The sequence below is a fragment of the Somniosus microcephalus genome, chromosome 32, assembly GCF_052327205.1.
Source record: "Somniosus microcephalus isolate GS21.2 chromosome 32, FLI_Smic_1.0, whole genome shotgun sequence".
Lineage (NCBI taxonomy): Eukaryota > Metazoa > Chordata > Chondrichthyes > Squaliformes > Somniosidae > Somniosus > Somniosus microcephalus.
In genome coordinates, this window is record NC_141018.1 from 32,709,198 (window position 1) to 32,728,800 (window position 19,603).

The 19,603-nt window shown below is 42.2% G+C and overlaps 1 protein-coding gene across 4 annotated transcripts in view; it reads right to left on the minus strand.

The window, feature by feature from the left end:
• The window catches only part of scaper (S-phase cyclin A-associated protein in the ER), a 339,292-nt gene that overhangs the window by 193,257 nt on the left and 126,432 nt on the right, over positions 1–19,603 (minus strand). For all 4 annotated transcript variants that reach the window (XM_085972324.1, XM_085972323.1, XM_085972325.1 and 1 more), the window contains one exon: positions 18,503–18,610. In XM_085972324.1, coding sequence (XP_085828450.1) covers positions 18,503–18,610 — 108 coding nt within the window. The remainder of the gene's footprint in view (positions 1–18,502; positions 18,611–19,603) is intronic.

A 19,603-nucleotide genomic window follows, 5' to 3' on the forward strand; every position in this document is an offset into this window, starting at 1 on the left:
ACGTAAGCCAGAATACAAACATTTGTCATTTCACTGGAAGCTATATTTGCTGGCGTTACAATTGTCGCGACTGTGCTGATTTTGCAAGAATACTCCGCAAAGTAACAAAATTGCATTGCATAAATTCACAGTGTTTAATAGTTTCTCTCGCCCTCACACAAAAGGTCACAATTTTTTACAGACTCAAAATAATTAGAACTCTGAAATTTGCCAAATAAATTGGCAGGCATTAAATGGAGAGGCAATATTTTTTGTTCAACTAGCAGGGCTTGATTGCATTTACGAGTTTTGTTTGATAGGATACTACAAAATGTAAAATGGATTCTGAAGAAAGCCCACAGCGGAATGATTTAATGCACATTTGATGGAGAAAAGCAGTCAAAGTAAAAAAAAAAATGCACTGATACATTATTTTATTATACGTCTGTCTTACTGCCCGTCCTCAGCACTATGAAAATAAACCTGCAGAAAAATAACATGCAACGCTGTAAGCATTGAACGCACTGCACAACTAACTCATGTAAAAAAGCATCCAGCCATAATTCTGTGATTTATAACAACACAGAAATAACAATAAGAGGTCCTGAAACCTAATCACCACAGCTCTGGTGATAATGGGAGGGGAAGAAAATGAAATTCAACAGGTTGTATTTTTTTTTTTTAATTTCCAATTTTGTAAAATCTTTTTATCTCCAGCTTTCTCCTCTTCTAATTCATGATTGGACATAGCCACCGGCTTTCCCTTCAGTGCTTCACGCAAATGACCGAGAGTGTAGACTGTGAGTGTCACCAGCCTATTCTTCCATGGGTGTAGCACAGTCAAGCACGATCCCGTCATCATCTGATGCCCACAGAAGCAATGGATTGTGATCGTGGATGGGAGCCCCTTGCTGGTTTTCTCCTCACTAGCCCAGGGGCACTGAAACCCAACTGCAGAGCCTTGTCACTGCTCTCGAGGTTGGCTTATGTAGAAAATGGTAGGAATCAAACCCAAGATCTTCCTGTTATCTATGGCTTGGTTCCAGATCAGACGATGCATTCATTTACAAAGCCATTAGGGGAGCTCTTTTAAATTTTAATAAACATTTTTGCTTACCTATGAGAAAGGCATCAGAGTTCACTAGCACAAGTTCCACTAGGAAATTATGGGTCTTTCAAACTTGTGAAACAAATCCTGTACTCTAACATGATCTGTCTAATATCCTCAATATTGTGGATATTAAAATTCTGTATGATAATTTTTAATGCAATCATAAAATAATGTATTCATAATCCATAAACTGAATTACATTAATGTGCAAGATCTGTATAACATATCACAACACAGCCTTGGACAGGGTAGAGATATACTAAAGCTTCAGCATTCAACTGCTCGCGTAGATCTAAAAGCAACTTTTCAATTCCTACAAAACAAGTTTTTAAAAATAAAGTCACTTGTGTGTACAATAGACACAGGGTCTGCTGGTGCCAGGTCTGGTATTGCACACACAAGTGACTTACAGTACAATAATATCACAATACTGCTCCAGTTCAAGGCAGGTAATTTGGTCGCGACATTGGTCAATGGTAAAAATACTCGACAGAACCAGAACAGGACCATCCTAATAAAACTCCACCATGCAAGTGTTATAGAACACAGACTAGAATGTGTTTGAAGTACCACATGATACAGTCCAGATTATACTGATAAGACACGGACATTTGATTTCACTGTGAACCCTAAGATGTACCACACTGCTGGCTACTTGTGTAAGTGACTGGCAGTGAGTTACAACACAGATTCAAGCAAGTTGTTTCAATGATATAGAACCATGAGAGCAAAGCTTAAACAATTTATAATTGTCAACTGAAGATAGACATTTTAGTTTCCTTCCTATATCCAGATCAATGCAGTAAAGGCAGCGTGCTATAAGGGAAAGGCTTACAGCGTCATAGTACCTAAAGGGTTGAGCTATCTAAAATGTTTGGTATAGTCATTTTCCCCTTTGACAGTGGAACAATAAACACACTGTACAGGATACACACTGGTACAGAGTGGAGCACAGAGATTACTCCTCCCGGACTAAATCCGTGGTGTGCTGCTCTGTTGAACCTTGGGCTGAGAGTTAAAACCTGCATATCCTTCACTGCCATGACCATCTTTTTCCACCTCGAGCGCATTGCTGCTCCACCTCACCCCTCCTGCACTGAAATCTTTATTTATGCTTCATGACCTTAAAGAACAACCTTTCAAATATTCTCCTTGCCAATCTCCCATCTCCAACGATCACAAACTACTACGGTAATCCAGACTTCCCTGGTCCGAAATCTCTCCCGCACAAAGTCGCGAAGACCCATCACCTCCTCTCCCATCTTCGCAAAAATTCTACTTTCTGCCTGTGCCCCAGAAATCTGATTTCAAAGCCCTCACGTTCAAACCCCTCCATGGTCATCCTCCTCCACAGCGAGGAAGTCGTTACCAACTCTGCACACCAGCCCATAGCAACTTGAATTCTGTTACTATGTGCTTGAACACTGTTCGTTTCAAGCTCCCTCCACTGCACCATCAGAGGCCAATCTTTCATCAACTACGTCCCTGCCTCTGGAATTCTTTTCCAAAACCACTTCACTTTGCTACCTTTCTCCTCATCTTCTCAAGCCTCGATTACTTTTTAACCATGGCTTTTGGTATTTTCTTCCCATAACCTCCCAACATCTAATCCTAGTTGGTGTCCCTCCTGCTCCTTGTCACGTGTTCTAAGCTGTTGTCTAAACGAGCAGTGCTATGTAAACACCCGTAAGTCCTTGGTGTCGGTCACTGATGAACTGCAATCTCTTCCTTACATGGAACAAACTCCGGTCCCTATGATGTTTATTTTTATTCATGGTCTAACGATTTATTATGGTAACTTAATTAATAATTAATTAATCAATCAATTAAGTTTTGGTGCATGTTCTTACTTCCAAAATAGGAAAGCAATAAACAAATTCTCCAAAATATATTTTTATCCCAGGGTCTGTTCAGGCCGTGAACAAAATGTGCTTAAATTAAACAAAGTAAAATGTGTGAATTCCACCCACTAACAAGACAATTAAAAAAAAAAATCATATTTCAAAGGCCATATTATTTTTAAGAAACAAGGAGGTAACTTAGAACTTGTAATTTGCCCGCTCCAGTGGCACAACCTGGGTGAGGTAGCGCAGGATCCCAGGTGATATGGCAGTGCCCAACTTGTATCCTGGAACTACCCAATCAGACTACTAATTATACCAGCCCAGAAATAACAGCAGACAAATGTATAACATGCTCATGACATTCCTCTGTCTAGTATTTTAACAGAGGCACTTAGTTGTTTTTTTAAAAAGTACCACTGCTGCTCTGAATCTTAGGAAACTGGAGCATTGATCTTAAGGGTAAATAGCATTGTTTTATTCTTATACCATCTTCCCTAATGTAACCAAGGGAAATAAGCTTTCACCCTCATCTCAGAACAGCACCCCTTACTGCAACAGCATAAATGTATACACTTTCACAACAGCCATCCCTGTGGATTCCCTGACACCCGAGACTGGCAATTTAATAATGAATTATGGTCAGTTTTGTGCAGTGGAAGTGAAATTGGACTGGCCAAACTCATTTCACGTAGGATATTAGTAATCAGCAGAGAGAGGAGACTCTCGACCCAACTATCGGGACTGAATTCAAACCCAGGGAAAAAGAAGTGTGTGGTAGATCCCCGCTCCCAGATCCCTAGAAAGAAAGAAAGAACAGGGTGCTAGATCCCTGCGCCACCAGATCCCTAGAAAGAAAAAAGTGTGGCAGATCCCTGCTCCATCAGATCCCGAGGAAAAAATATTCAGAAAAAGAAAAAATAAAGTCAATTGACTTTATTTTAATTGCTCCTTCTCGGATCCAATTTATTTTTGTTTACAATAACTGAAACACTGCTGAATTCACTGTATTTAGCAGCTTGCCCATTATTAAAACCAGAAGCAGTCACGCTTACAAAAATTGGTCCACGTAACATAGATAAACCCAATTCTGATCTTCCATCCAAATACAGCGCCACAAAAGAAACAAACATATTAAATCTGCCTGCCACAGCATCAGACTGGGGAGGTGAAACACAACCACCCTGTCCACCTGCAGCTGTGGAACAGATTCAAGAAGTTATCACTGATATAATCTATTCACTCATTGACACTCCTGTCTAAAGTGATAACTGAACAAAACAAACCTAATCCCAGTCTCTGAAACCGACACCCATCAGTAACAGACCTTCGGATATAAAATGACAAGTCAGCCAGCTGTCCCGCTGCCACTGTATGACAATTGCAAGCAGTCCGTCAAACCAGGAGGATGGGTGCGACGATGAATAAGGGCAGAAGCCAGTGTCCCTGGCGCTTGCTCCGATATGCATTTTCTGATTATAATCTGCCCTTTAATGCATGACTCATACACCACCAGAAGTTCAACAAGTGCATTCGTTTGTCATTCACCAGTTGCCGTACAGCTGGGAGCTGTCAATAATGGAGAGAAAGAAAGAGAGGGAAGAAAAAAAAACCTCCGTCTCTTCTGCACCACCAAACTAGTGCCACACGGTTGCAGGCGTTTCTCAGAGTTCTCACCTTTCAGGTTGTGGGGCTTGGACAAATATCAGAATTCATCCCTAAGAATTCATTAGGAGAACAATGAAGTAATGACACCTCATTTCAGACACGAGTGTCATATCTCAAAGGTTTAGATCAAAGTACCGGATTATCACATTAGACAGATTAAACACCATTAAGTCTAAACTTGCAGCTTTGACTTTTTACTTCCATTAAACTCCTTCACTTAACAGCAAGTTAATAAACCAACTGGCTTTTGACATTTTAAAATGCATTTTAAATGACTTATAGAAAACAGACAAATTTAAAAAAGTGTTAATTTGCTATCATTTGCTACAGCCTAATATCACTTAACATAGGTGTAACACCAAAAGTGAAAACTTACTCAGTTTATCTGCTGCTGAAACCCTCAATCATGCTCTTATTATCTCCAGATTCAACTATTCCAATGCTCTCCTGGCCGGCCTTCCATCTTCCACCCTCCATAAACTTGAGCTCATTCAAAACTCTGCTGCCCGTGTCCTAACCAACACCAAGCCCCGTTCACACTTCACCCCTGTGCTCGCTGACCTACATTGGCTCCCGGTCCACCAACGCCTCGATTTTAACGTTTTCATCCCGATGTCGTCACGGAACTCGACACGAAGCTTGTGGTCCAGCCTCCACTTTTTCTGGCTTTCTTTCAGTTATCTCTTATTTCTATCCCTTCTTCCCACCTAAATGGCAAGGCTGAGATCAGGAACTCAAATTGTAGGAGACTGCATGTCCATCTATGTCATGCTAATCTATGGTGCAGAACATTGGAGCTTGCTTCACTTATAGCCCCTTTCAAAAAAAAGGTGTATTCATATTGCATGTAAATTAGTTGTGTTATAAATCTCATCATCGTGAAGAAACTACTCATGAACTAACGCTGGACGGCCAGCTGGTGGCGCCGTCCAAGGAGTATAAATGCTCGGGCGTGGGCCCAGCTTGCCCATGGACATTTTGTAAGACAGGAACTAGAAGTACAACTAGACCTCCATGTTTTGAAACAAGTTGATTAAAGCCTTGCTTTATACTCGAACCAAGTGCGTAGTGAGTTTTATTACGCCAAGGTGAATGCATTGTGACGAATAAGGAGCTTCAGTCAAAGTTCTAATCATAAGTAACTCTATATATGTTCTTGATATCTGTACATAAGAAACTGGCAGACACTTTGAATTTTGGCTATTGCCACAGCCAGTATGCAGGTTGAAATACAGGATCCATTTCAGACGAGCTCCACGTCTTTCATATTTAACCGCAGAGGCTGGACATCCTTCCATGCAAATATATTTTGTTTGTAAAACTTGTTAAGAATAAATGTACTTCAACTGAAAACCATTTGGTACAGCAGCTTCCTTTGATCTGTGATTGGTCCAATACATCAACTTGTATTTATATAGCGCCTTTAATGTAGGAAAACATCAGAAGCTGCTGCACAGGAGCGTAAAAAGACAACAATTTACACCAGGACAAAGGAGGAGATACTAGGACACGCGACTAAAAGCTTGATCAAAGAGCAAAGTTTCAAGGAGGGTCTTAAAGGAGGAGAGAGAGGTGGAGAGACGGAGAGGTTTAGGGAGAGAATTCTAGAGCTTGGGGCCCAGACGGCTGAAAGCATGGCTGCCAATGGTGGGGTGACTGGAGTGGGAGATGCACAGAAGTTCACATTTGGAAGGGTGTAGGGCTGGAGGTGGTTACAGGAGATAAGATGGGGCGAGGCCCTGGAGGGATTTAAACATGAGGATGAAAACTTTAAAATTGCGGCATTGGTGGACTGGGAGCCAATGTAGATCACCGAACACAGGGGTGATGGGTGAGCGGGACTTTGTGCAGGTTAGAATACAGACAGTAGAGATTTGGATGAGCTCAAGAGGGTGGAAGATGGGCGGTTGGCCAGGAGAGCATTGTAATAGTTAAGTCTGCAGGCAACAAAAGCATGGATGAGGGATTCAACAGCAAATGGGCTGAGGCAGGGGCAGAGACAGAGGATATTATGGAGGTGGAAGTAGGAGGTCTTCGTGATTGAGCAGATATGGGGTCAGAAGCTCAGTTCAGCGTCAAATAGGATGCTGAGGTTGCGAACTGTCTGGTTCAGCTCGAGGCAGTAGCCAGGGGGGTAATGTTGGTCAATGGTTTTCTGATCATTTGTATGATGGCCCAAAAGGGTGGGAGGAGTGTTGAAACCACTGCAACCATTCTCTCAGGCAGATCAGAGCAAAACCACCAGGCACTCATTAAGGCAACTGGAGATGGAGCCGAGACCAAAGAGCAACTCACCACAGCTGAAGGGAGAACTAGACAATTGCTGGACACTAGAAGGAGACAAGTTAGAAACATTTCTGTGTAAAGGACCCCCTGAACATACTGCCACATGTAATGATATCAGCAAATAGTGATGATATTTGTCTGTGTTTGATTACTTATGCCTTACAGCATACTTATCTGTGTTTGATTGCTTGTGCCTGAGCAGCAGAGGTCATGTGACACAGACAAGCAGGCTGAGGGTTTCAGTTTCATTTTGGCTGCAGCTGAAGCAGCATGGTCTCCTGAAAAGCTGTATGAATTCTAGAACAAACCTTAGGTTAAAAGTTATTCTCTTTTGATAAATGTCTCATCATTGAGCCCACAAGGAAATCAATACATGGTGTCAGAAGTGGCTCGATTGAAAGAGATGAAGAGAAAAAATCGGAAGTTAGCAACTCGATGGGACAGTGAAAGGAGTTGTGGCAAGTAAGTTAAATCAGCTCTCCACATATTAGCAAGCCAGAAGAGAACATCGTTGCTTACCATTAGAGAATAGCTAACGAAGTGAAAAATGGAAGGTTTACTCCCACCGGCGACGCTTCAGTTGACAGGTAATGTGGCTGAAAATTAGAGGAGATTCAAACAACGTGTGGGGTTGTATTTAGCGGCAACCGGAGCTGACGAGAAAAGTGATAAAGAGAAATCGTCCGTGTTCTTACATGTAGTGGGTGATGCAGCGCTGGAGGTATATAATAATTTCATATTTGCTGTTGATGGAGACAAAATGAAGCTAGATAAAATAATGGAACAGTTTGAGGCCTACTGCATACCTAAACGCAACGTGACCTTTGAGAGGCACAGATTTTTCACATGTGTACAGAAAATCGGCGAGACTATTGATCAGTATGTGACTGAACTGAGAAACCGAAGCAAATCGTGTGAATTTGGGGGACTCACAGACTCGCTGATAAAAGACAGACTGGTGTGTGGTATTCCAGATAATGGTCTAAGGGAAAGACTGCTACGAGAGCAAGATCTAGACCTGGGAAAAGCCATAGCACTGTGTAGGGCTACAGAGACTGTGAAGTTGCAGGCAAAGGAGCTGTTCAGTGACAGTAGCTGCAACGTGGATGCAGTGAGAAAGAACGGATACAAACCGTTTAACAAAGAGAGCGCCAATGTGAAAAAAGAGACGTGGCCAGCAAACGAAAATGAAAGGGACAATCGGAAGTCATGTAGTCGATGCGGTACACAGCATCCACCAAGAAAGTGTCCAGCATATGGTAAAACATGCAATAGATGCAACAAAAACAACCATTATGCCCGTTGCTGTAAGAACCAAGCGCAACAAAGCAAGGTCCATACAGTAGATGAAAGCGAGATAGAGGAATTCAATGTAGATGTTGTGTCTGAAAACAAAAAAGAAGAAAGAGACTGGATGTTGACACTAAAAGTGAATGATATACACATCCCATTTAAATTGGATACTGGAGCACAAGTTAATGTGATATCAGAGACCGATTTTAAGAGAATTAGACCCAGACCAAAGTTACATGGAATACAAGTGAAAGTGACCGGATACTCAGGTACTGATATACCAGTGAAAGGAAAATGCATTGTCAAAGTAACACACAAGGACAGAGAGCACACGCTAGCATTAATCGTGGTGCCAAAGGATGTGCAAGCCATACTAGGTTTAAAAGCCTGTGAGAGACCGAACCTGGTAAAGAGAGTCCTCGTTGTGGAAAGCGAAGGAGAGACAGTCTATGATGAACTCATGAAAGAGTACAAAGACCTATTTAAGGGTCTAGGCTGCATTCCAGGAGAACACACGATCAGAGTAGATAAAAGTATGACACCGGTCATACATCCATGCAAAAAAGTTCCGTTTGCTCTTCAAAAGCAACTGAAGGCAGAGTTGGACAGGATGGAAAGCCTGAACGTGATTCAGAAGATAGATGAGCCAACTGAGTGGGTGAGTTCCCTCGTCGTAGTGGACAAAAAGAATGGAAAGCTCAGAATTTGCCTGGATCCAAGAGATCTAAACAGAGCAATAAAGAGAGAGCACTTCAAGCTTCCTACACGCGAGGAAATCATGGCACAGTTTGCAAATGCAAAATATTTCAGCAAGTTAGATGCATCCTCAGGATTTTGGCAGATGAAGCTGGACGAAGCAAGTTCAAGACTGTGCACGTTCAACACTCTATATGGCAGATACAGATTCCTAAGGTTACCATTTGGCATTGCCTCAGCTCCTGAAGTGTATCACAAGACTATCCATATGATCTATGAGCACCTGGAGGGAGTTGATACATCAATGGATGACATCATAGTATGGGGAACCACGAGAACTGAGCATGACGAGAGACTGAAAAAAGTGCTGGAAGCAACAAGGAAAACAAACCTGAAGCTGAATAGAGAGAAATGCCAGCTCGGGGTGACAGAACTGACATTCGTGGGAGATAGCCTTAGCAGTGAGGGCATCAGACCAGATCCCAGAAAGGTGTCCGCCATTGAGAATATGCCAAGGCCACAATGCAAAAAGGACATGCAGAGGTTTAATGGAATGATCAACTACATGGGTAAATTCATATCCAACCTCTCAGGAAAAAATAGCGCCACTGAGAAGACTAACTGAAAAGAACATAGAATGGGAATGGAATCATGAGCATGAGAAGTCATGGAGCGATCTAAAGAAACTGCTCACAGAGGAACCAGTTCTGAGGTTTTATGACCCAGCGAGACCCATCAATATATCATCAGATGCATCACAGAGTGGGCTCGGTGCCGTTCTTCTGCAACAATATGACTACTGGCAACCTATTGCATATGCATCGCGCTCAATGACAGACGCGGAGACGCGATATGCTCAAATAGAAAAGGAGCTGCTCAGCATCACATACGCCTGTGAAAGATTTCACCAGTTCGTGGCAGGACAAGCAATCAACGTAGAGACTGACCATAAGCCCTTGATTGCATTGTTCCAAAAGCCACTAAATAGCTGTCCGCTTAGAATACAAAGAATGATGATCAGGCTGCAACGCTATACACTGAATGTTGCGTACACACCGGGTAAGCTGATGTATACAGCAGACACGTTGTCCAGAGCTGTTGACCCAAGTGAGCCCGCAAACACCACAATGGATGAAAAAGTGAACGCCTACGTGGACATGATCACAAGTGCACTGCCCATAGCAGATGCAAAAATGGAGCTCATAAAGACTGAGACAAACAAAGATGAAACAATGAGACGGCTGAAGAAAAGCACCTTGGATGGATGGCCCAACATGAAGCAAGACTGCGCACCTGACATGGCAGAGTACTGGAACTGCAGGGCGGAACTATCAGTGGTCGAAGACATCATCTACAAAGGAAGTAAAATAGTTATCCCAAAGAGTCTGAGAAAAGAGATGCTAAAAAAAGATCCATGGAGGACATCTGGGAATCGAAAAGTGTAAGAAAAGAGCACGAGAGGTGATGTACTGGCCACGAATGAACCAAGATGTGACAAATGAGGTGTCAAACTGCACAATATGCCTGAAATATCAAGCAAGCAATCCAGTAGAACCACTAAAGCCACACCCAGCACCAGACAGACCTTACCAGAAGGTAGGCGCTGACCTATTCGTATGTCAAGGGAAGGACTATCTTGTCGTCACAGACTATTACTCCCTGTATCCAGAGGTTTGTAGACTGTACACCACCACTGCAGAAGCTGTGATAAGAAGTATGAAAGCCATATTCTCCAGACATGGCGTGGCAAGCGAGGTCTTCACAGACAACGGACCCCAGTTTAACAATGCAAATTTCCGACACTTTGCCAAAGAGTGGGACTTTGTCCACACAACGTCAAGTCCTCACTATCCACAGTCCAATGGACTAGTGGAAAAATCGGTCCAGACAGTGAAAAGACTGATGTACAAGGCAAAAGACAGTGGAACTGACTTCTACCAAAGCATGCTTGTATACCGCACAACGCCGCTCGAGTGTGGTATGTCACCAGCCCAACACCTGATGGGACGTCGGCTAAGGTCAAACTTACCCATCCCGGAGAACCTCCTGAAAACAAAAGAGGGGGAGAAAGTGAGGAAGTTCAAAGAACAACAGAAAGAAAAGCAAAAGTATTATTATGACAGAGGAACACAAAACCTACCTGAACTCCACACTGGTGACCAAGTAAGGTTCAAAGACAAAACAAACACATGGACGGAGAAGGGAACTGTCCTGAGTGAAGTTCAACCAAGATCATACACCATTCAGGCAGATGAGGGTGCTGTTCTGAGAAGAAATTGTCAAGATCTTCTCATGGAACCAGCCACAGCAGGTCAAAAGGCTGATACTGTTGAACAACCTGATCACACAGCAGGTCAAGAGACTGATACGGTTGAACAACCGGATCACACAGCTAAGAACCAATCATCTGAGGCAACAACTCAGATTCAAGGACAATCAATCAGAAAATCCTCAAGACACGTGAAGCCTCCCGAGAGACTCATTGAGCAAATTTAAGGACTATTGTTATAGAAGGAAGTAATGTTATCTTATTCTTTCTTCAAGTTCTAGTGTATTGACATATTTCATGTGAACACACAAAGCAAGGGTAAAAAACCTTGATCATGATAATGATAATGTAAGTTCATTAAATGTTACAGTTAAAATGCAGATTAATACAAAGAAAACATGTTGTTAGTTAAAAGTAAAATACTTTTGTTTTAAGAAAGGGAGATGTAATGATATCAGCAAATAGTGATGATATTTGTCTGTGTTTGATTGCTTGTGCCTGAGCAGCAGAGGTCATGTGACACACACAAGCAGGCTGAGGGTTTCAGTTTCATTTTGGCTGCAGCTGAAGCAGCATGGTCTCCTGAAAAGCTGTATGAATTCTAGAACAAACCTTAGATTAAAAGTTATTCTCTTTTGATAAATGTCTCATCATTGAGCCCACAAGGAAATCAATACACCACACTCCTGGGAACCCCTTGCCCTAACTTCTAAAAGATAATGGCAGGCACCCAAAGGAAAACCGTGCTAGCATTGCAGAAAATGTATTTATTAGTATACAGCAACAGAGATAATGTGGCAATAGGTCAACATTTGCATTGTTGCATAAACTTGGCTCATTAGTATCTCCTGATTGAGGGGTATTCTGATCAAGGTGTTTAAAATGTTTAAGGGATTTGATAGGGTAGATACGGAGAAACTATTTCCTCTGGTGGGGGATTCAGGGACAAGGAGACATAATCTTAAAATTACAACTAGGCCGTTCAGGAGTGACATCAGGAAGCACTTTGTCCACACAAGGGGTGGTAGATATCTGGAACTCTTGCCCCAAAAAGGCTATGGAAGCTGGTGGACAATTCCAACACTGAAATAGATAGATTTGTTAGGCAAAGGGGTCAAGTGATATGAAGCAAAGGTGGGAAATGGAGTCGAGGTGCAGATCAGCCAAGATCTAATTAAATGGCAGAGCAGGCCAGAAGGGCTGAATGGCCTACTCCTGTTCCTAATATTCCTGTGCAGTTTTTGTTCCTTTTTGTTTGTACAGAACTCCGATGATAGACAGACAGAAATATGATGACCTGAGGTTACCCTAGTATTCAGGAGCCCAGTTTGAAAAAAAAACTATTCCTTAAGAGGAGTCTGGTGCAGTTAAGTAATTAACAGAAATTTTTCTTTGGCTTGTTTGAGCCAACACGATTATGTTAGTAGCTTGGATTTTAGACCACACAATCATAAATTCAATCCATTTAAAACAAGGATAATCTTTATCCTTTATTTTTTAATATTGTAGGAGATGAACTATGCCAGTTTTATGCCTTGAAACTTAGAATTTATTGTTGTTTGAAACATTAAAAGATCTCAGTCAGCATGTTTTTACAATATGACTATAAAAGAATGGTATTTGATAATTAAAAGTGATGGAGAGGATGAATGAGATCGTTTATAAAAGAAAGCGAAATATACCATCCACCCGGATAGGCATATGATCTTCAGTTTAACCATTCATCCAAAGGATAGCACCTCGGACAATGCAGCACTTCCTCAGTATCCCAGATTATGTACTCAAGTTCTGCAGCCGGTCTTGAACCCATAACCTTTTGACTCATTAGGTTATCAATGATGTTATTTTAGTAAGGAAAAATGCTGTCACAGGGCAGCACGGTGGCATAGTGGTTAGCACTGTTGCCTCACAGCGCCAGGGACCCGGGTTCGAATCCGGCCTCGGGCGACTGTCTGTGTGGAGTTTGCACATTCTCCCCGTGTTTGCGTGGGTTTCCTCCGGGTGCTCCGGTTTCCTCCCACAGTCCAAAGATGTGCGGGTTAGGTTGATTGGCTATGATAAAATTGACCCTTAGTGTTAGGAGGATTAAATACGTGGGGTTACGGGGATAGGGGTGGGATATGTGTTGGTGTAGGGGTTACGGGGATCGGGTGGGATATGTGTCGGTGCAGGCTCGATGGGCCGAAATGGCCTCTATCTGCACTGTGGGGTTTCTGTGATTCTGTGTGATTGTCCTACAGATGGACAGGGTTCATTCAGGCATCCTGTGCGTAGCTTGTATTTTCCTAGCCATGTCCACAAACACTGAGCTGTGGTGTTGCTTTACCCCTAGTCGCAGCTCATACATAATAGTACGTGAGAGGTTTTCCTGGATAATCAATCTCCAGAAGAGATCAAAGAAGAAGATACGGACTTATGATAACACAAAAGCAAAATACTGCGGATGCTGGAAATCTGAAAAGAAAACAGAAAAAGCTGGAAATACTCAGCAGGTCAGGCAGCATCTGAGGAGAGAGAAACAGAGTTAGCGTTTCAGCTCGATGACTTTTCATCAGAGCTGGCTGCCCTGTTCTGACAAAAAGTGATCGACCTGAAACGTTAACTCTGTTTCTCTCTCCACAGGTGCTGCCTGATCTGCTGAGTATTTCCAGTATTTTCTGGACTTATGATAGTGTCTGACTTCCCTCATCCCCAACTCTGCAGGAAACAAGCACAAGACTTCAAGAGGAAGACCATCTGATCATCCTTCTACAGTGATGACAATCAATTGGATCCAAACAGACTGTTAACTTTCCTTCCACCCCGGATTCAATCCACTATTTAACCCGATTCTGCACGGCAATAAGTGGAAACTCCACCTTGTCCTGTATGGTCTTCCCCAGCCATTGGGGTACATGCTGGCCAAAAAAAAAAAATTATGAATCACAACTTTAAAACTACTGCATTTGCACAGTGTTCCATGCATTGTTGTTTTTCTGTTGCTCCACTGCTGTGAAATTCGTCACAATATAAATTGGCCAGATTCCACAGCAATCTAGGTCCCTCAGATAATATTGGAGAACTGCTTCAGGAAGCTGCCTTGTAATACAAATGGGCCATAAGATGGACGCCTGGACATCTTGATATCTGGTTGAGTATGAACACAATTCCAGTAGACTAAAACAGGAGCCAAATTTCTGGCTACCTCCATACTTGGGAAGTATTAGTGACGCAAGTTAAATGATACCCACTGAGCGCAATAGAAGGTCACCAGAAACGTTTTGCAAGGTTACCTAGAGTAACAACCATGCTGGGGGATGGGGGATTCAAGCACCATGTGTTAGTAGGACAAAGTTAAAGGTCAACGCATCATCTCACTCTACGATAGGAATCTGATGGGTTCCTACATCCTTGTCAGACACTTATACTTCCCGTCAAATAAAAATCCTCCATGCCCCTCCAAAAGTTTTATTTCAACACCAAGCCTTCAAATCAGGGTCTCAAATGGCACAAGACCTCAACATGTCAGGCTTCCCCTGAAACCTCTGCCACAGCACAGTAATAATGTGACTGAATTTGATCCCTATAAATAAGATAATACAAATAACAAGAGCTTTACATTCATGTATTGTGTCACATGCAGAAATATGCAAGTAAACGAAGGTTCGCGAGACTGATTCCTGGGATGGCGGGACTGTCATATGAGAAGAGATTGAGTAAACTAAGCCTGTATTCTCTTGAATTCTGAAGAATGAGAGGGGGTCTCATTGAAGCATACAACATTATTACAGGGCTTGATAGGGTGGATGCTGGGAGAATGTTTCCCTTGGCTGGGAAGTCTAGAACCAGGGGCCACAGCCTCAGGATAAAGGGTAGGCCATTCAGGACTGAGATGAGAAGACATTTCTTCACACAGAGCGTGGTGAATTTTTGGAATTCTCTACCCCAGAGGGCTGTGGAGGCTCAGTCATTGGGTATATTCAAAACAGAAGTCGATAGATTTCTGACTAGTAAGGGCATCAAGGGATATGGTGATAGGGCCGGTGAATGGAGTTGAGGCAGAAGATCAGCCATGATCTCATTGAATGGCGGAGCAGGCTCGAGGGGCCGAATGGCCGACTCCTGCTCCTATTTCTTAAGTTCGTATGTTAAACCATGTCACAGTTCTTAAATTTCTAGGATTCGCTAACATTATTAAAAACATTCAATTTTTAAAAATATTCTATAATTAAGTAAAATATTTAGTCTATAGCATCTGTCAGCTGATGCAGAATGTAAAAAGTATCATTGTAACCAATCTGCAATGTTACATGGTGCTTAATTATACACATTTAATAAAAGAATTACCCTTGAAATTCCTTATGTAGCAATTTTAGATTATATAAAAAGAGAATACTTTATGAGCAATTGAGATAAAATTACATTCCTCTGTGCAATAAAGAATAAATTTTAAAAATCTTGCATTCATATACAGTAGTAGCTCATCATGCCACATTTCAAAGCGTTGCAGACAATGAATTACTTTTGTAGTGCCTGTTAAGTGGGTAAATGAATATCCATCTCTTCATAATTCATATATCGTATTATACACATATGGTCAGCATCACATTGGATATAATTCATTTTATTTGGTTTAAATTGTCCGATCAATTATATTTTATAAAGTTAGGAAAGCAAAAGATTAATTTAGTTACACACATTAAGAAGCTGACAGGGAATCCTTTCCTTATCTGTTGGTGTTAACTTTTTATAAATAAATAGCAGAAATAATTAAATGCCCCTAATTTCCATTTCCCGCTATCTGATACCTTGCAGATTTCTTCACGTTTTTTTTTCTCCCCACCTCTCATCAGGAACAGACTTCATGCCCATGGAAGTACGTGGCAGGCAGGTCTGTTGGCATCTAGCCATCATCCTGTACCCCACCAGGGTCTTCATTCCCCATGTGTGAGCCTAGACAGTGTCAGCACGCTATGGGAGTGCGAGCTTGGCCGAGGGGAGGGGGAGGTGGGTGGAGGCATCATAGCTGAGCTCATTCCTGCCCTCACCCAATGTACACACACATTTCCCCTCAGGTGCCACTGGATAGCAATCAGGAGCAGAAACCCCAACTGATTTTTCCTTTCCCTAGCCCGGCGTCCTGATGCCAATTAAAGTATCCCTACCGTCACCTTGGCCGAGATTAGTTAACATAGCAGAGACCAGGGAGCAAACCTACGACTTTCTTTTCAGCTGTTTTAAAAAAAAATTCACAGCCATTTAAACTCATTAGCTGTTTCTTTGTCATATTAGCTGGCATTTCTGTACTCTGACCCTTTATTGGTTGCTTGCCCCTACCCTGTGTTTTGGTCAGTCCTATAAAAGCAATTATCTAACTCTCTTTTAGAAGGCAAGGGTAATAAGGGTTATGGAATCAAGGCGGGTAGATGGAGTTAAGATACAGATCAGTCATGATCTAACTGAATGGTGGAACAGGCTCAAAGGGCTGAATGGCCTCCTCCTGTTCCTGTTTTCCCAAGTTTTGCCAAAGGATCTCAACCCAACGCATTAACCTGGATTTTCTCTTTCCAGATGCCAACAGACCTGCCGCGTGCTCCCAGCATTTTATGTCACCTTCCTGGTCTGGATGGTTCAGCTCCACACCGGACAGTGCATTTACCAATTGACGCATTGGGGGAGCCTCGAGTTCCTTATCTTAATGGGTGGAATTGGCTCTTGTGAAGAAACTGGCCCATGTTTAATGACATAACTCTTGTTAGAATTCTTGAAACGGTCGAACGTAAAGACACCACCACATTTTAGCACATTACGATGAGTTAAGATGTTTGAGTGGTTTGGGAGAATCCCCTCCATTAAGCCAATCATTCTTTTTTGTGGCACTGTAGGAAGCATCCTTAAAATGCTTTCAACAGTTGATCTTGGGATATATTTCTACAAGTTTGACAGTTATCAGCTAACAGAGCCTGTGGCTGTTCTGCAACGTGACAACTTCAAACCATATATTTAATGAAAGTTATTGCACAGAGTTATAACCATAAATGCCACGAAGAGAGAATAGAAATAATTTAAAATATATATTTAAGTAGGGTGCTGTGGTATTATACCAACGTGCTGTGCCGCACAGTGGTTACAACGCCCTATATACAAGGGCTTGAAGTTTCCGCTAGGTTGCGCTGAAAACAACAGTGTAATACACCCAAAAATCGGCCAAACCAGCGCAAAAGATCGTGGAGAACTAAGCGCAAATTACGTCCAGCGCAAAATCGAGTTTCCGCCATCTTTCGCCTTTTAAAAAAAAATTGCGCTATAAGCTGGCCCCGCCCACAAAACCAGCCACACTCCCAGATCAAACTGATCACCATTGCGAGTTTCCGCTAATCGTTTGCAGGCCTTTGATGAGGCTCTTAAAATTAAACTGGTTCTTTTGGACTCAAGGACACTTAATAGACACGTCTTAAAAGCTTTTGAATATAATTTTTTAAAATTTATTATGAAACTGACTACTGTACACCAATATTACTAGCAAATGGTTCTCTATAGTTTCTTCTTAAAAAGTCATTTCCAGTTATTTAAAATTGGGTTACTCACAGGTGGTGGAGTAGACACTCTGATTAAAATTGCTTATTTTTTGTGATAAACCCATTTTCAGCTGTATTAATCAAACTGCACCAAGTTATCACACTTAAACATTATCAAGGAATTTTTTTTAAAGCAATTTTCCCCCCAAAAAAAATTACGTTCTAAAACGTTGTCCGATTGCGCTGGTTCACGGCAGATTTTATGTTTGCCGATATGCAAATGAATTTGGGCGGAAACTTGAGGGGAAAAAACTTCTCAAAACTAGCGCAATTTTGGTCGCAATTCACACCCAAATCACCGACTGCGCCCAAAGCGGAAACTCTGCCCCAAGTTGTACAACTCAACTATCCCAGGTGGGGGCAGCAAACAAGGAGGAAACAATCAGAGGGAAAGTCACCACTGGAGGCACGCTTATCATAATTCATGTGAAGTTTCCTACAGGATGGTAAAAGGACAGCAATAACAGGAGCTGGAAGCAAGCCCCAGACTCACCCTCCCAGCACGGAATGCTCCATTACATAGGGGAACCATAAAAGGGAAAGGACGGGATGAACCAATCCTAAACAGAAGCATTCTTACGGTTGACAAAGATAAGTGCTCAAAAATTGCTGAAACTTCGAACATTTATCAACAGTAAGCATAAAACTAAAATGGTCTAAGTGCCAAATCTCAGAGGTTTAAAGTGCAAGAGGTTAGAAAAGAAAGGTACAACATGCAGAAGCCATGTAGCTTAGAACTGAAGTATGTACAACTGTCAGGAGTAACAAATGTTTTATCGAACTGCTTTTTAGTAAAACTTACCACTTCCTCATCCGACAGCTCCCGTCCCTGGATGCTGCTGTTTTCCCGCACAGCCTGCTGGTGTTTTCGCCCCTTAATGTGGCTGAAGAGATAGACCTCAGAAGTGATCTTTGGAAGAGAAAGTGACAACATTTCAAGCTCACTGAATTCTCCGAGCTTGCTACAGCATACAACAGGAGTAGGATCAGCCATGATCTCGTTGAATGGCGGAGCAGGCTCGAAGGGCCGAATGGCCTACTCCTGCTCCTATCTTCTATGTTTCTATGTTATGTTTCACAAGGACCACTATCATGGTCCTGCAAACTAACCAACCCATCTTCTTTGCACACTTTTCCCATTTCTACATCCATTAAATTAAAGGGCCTTTATTTTGCATGGTAGAGAAACTTGTAGGAATTTTTCAAAACAGAATAAAGGCCATTAGACCCAACAATCACATCGCTTTGTTAGCATTCAATCCCCAACCATCTGCCTTTTCACCACATCACTCGATCCTCTCTCTTCGGAAACACACTTTTCCTCTTAGTTGAGGGGTCAATAACCAGGGGGCATAGTTTCAAGCTAAGGGGCAGGAGGTTTAGAGGGGATTTGAGGAAAAACTTTTTCACCCAGAGGGTGGTTGGAATCTGGAACTCACTGCCTGAAAGGGTGGTAGAGGCAGGAACCCTCTCAACATTCAGGAAGCATTTAGATGAGCACTTGAAATGCCATAGCATACAAGGCTATGGACCAAGTGCTGGAAAATGGGATTAGAAAAGATAGGGCTTGATGGCCGGCGCGGACACGATGGGCCTCTTTCTGTGCTGTATAACTCTATGACTCTGACTCTATGACTAATAGTCTCTTGAGCCCATTTATATTGCTCTTTTCAGAGCACTCCCTTGGTAAGTTATTCCAAAACATTATTAGCCTGTAATTCCAGCCAACTTCTCCCTTCTTATCCATAGCTTTTTAATTTGTGTCCCCTTTAACACTGAGTAATATGCTTGGATCAATTTTGTCAATTCCCTTCAAACTCTTAGAAATTTCAATTAGGTCACCTCGAACCCTCCTTGTTTTCCAAAGGAAACAAGCCCAATTTCTTCAATCTTTTCCTGCCAG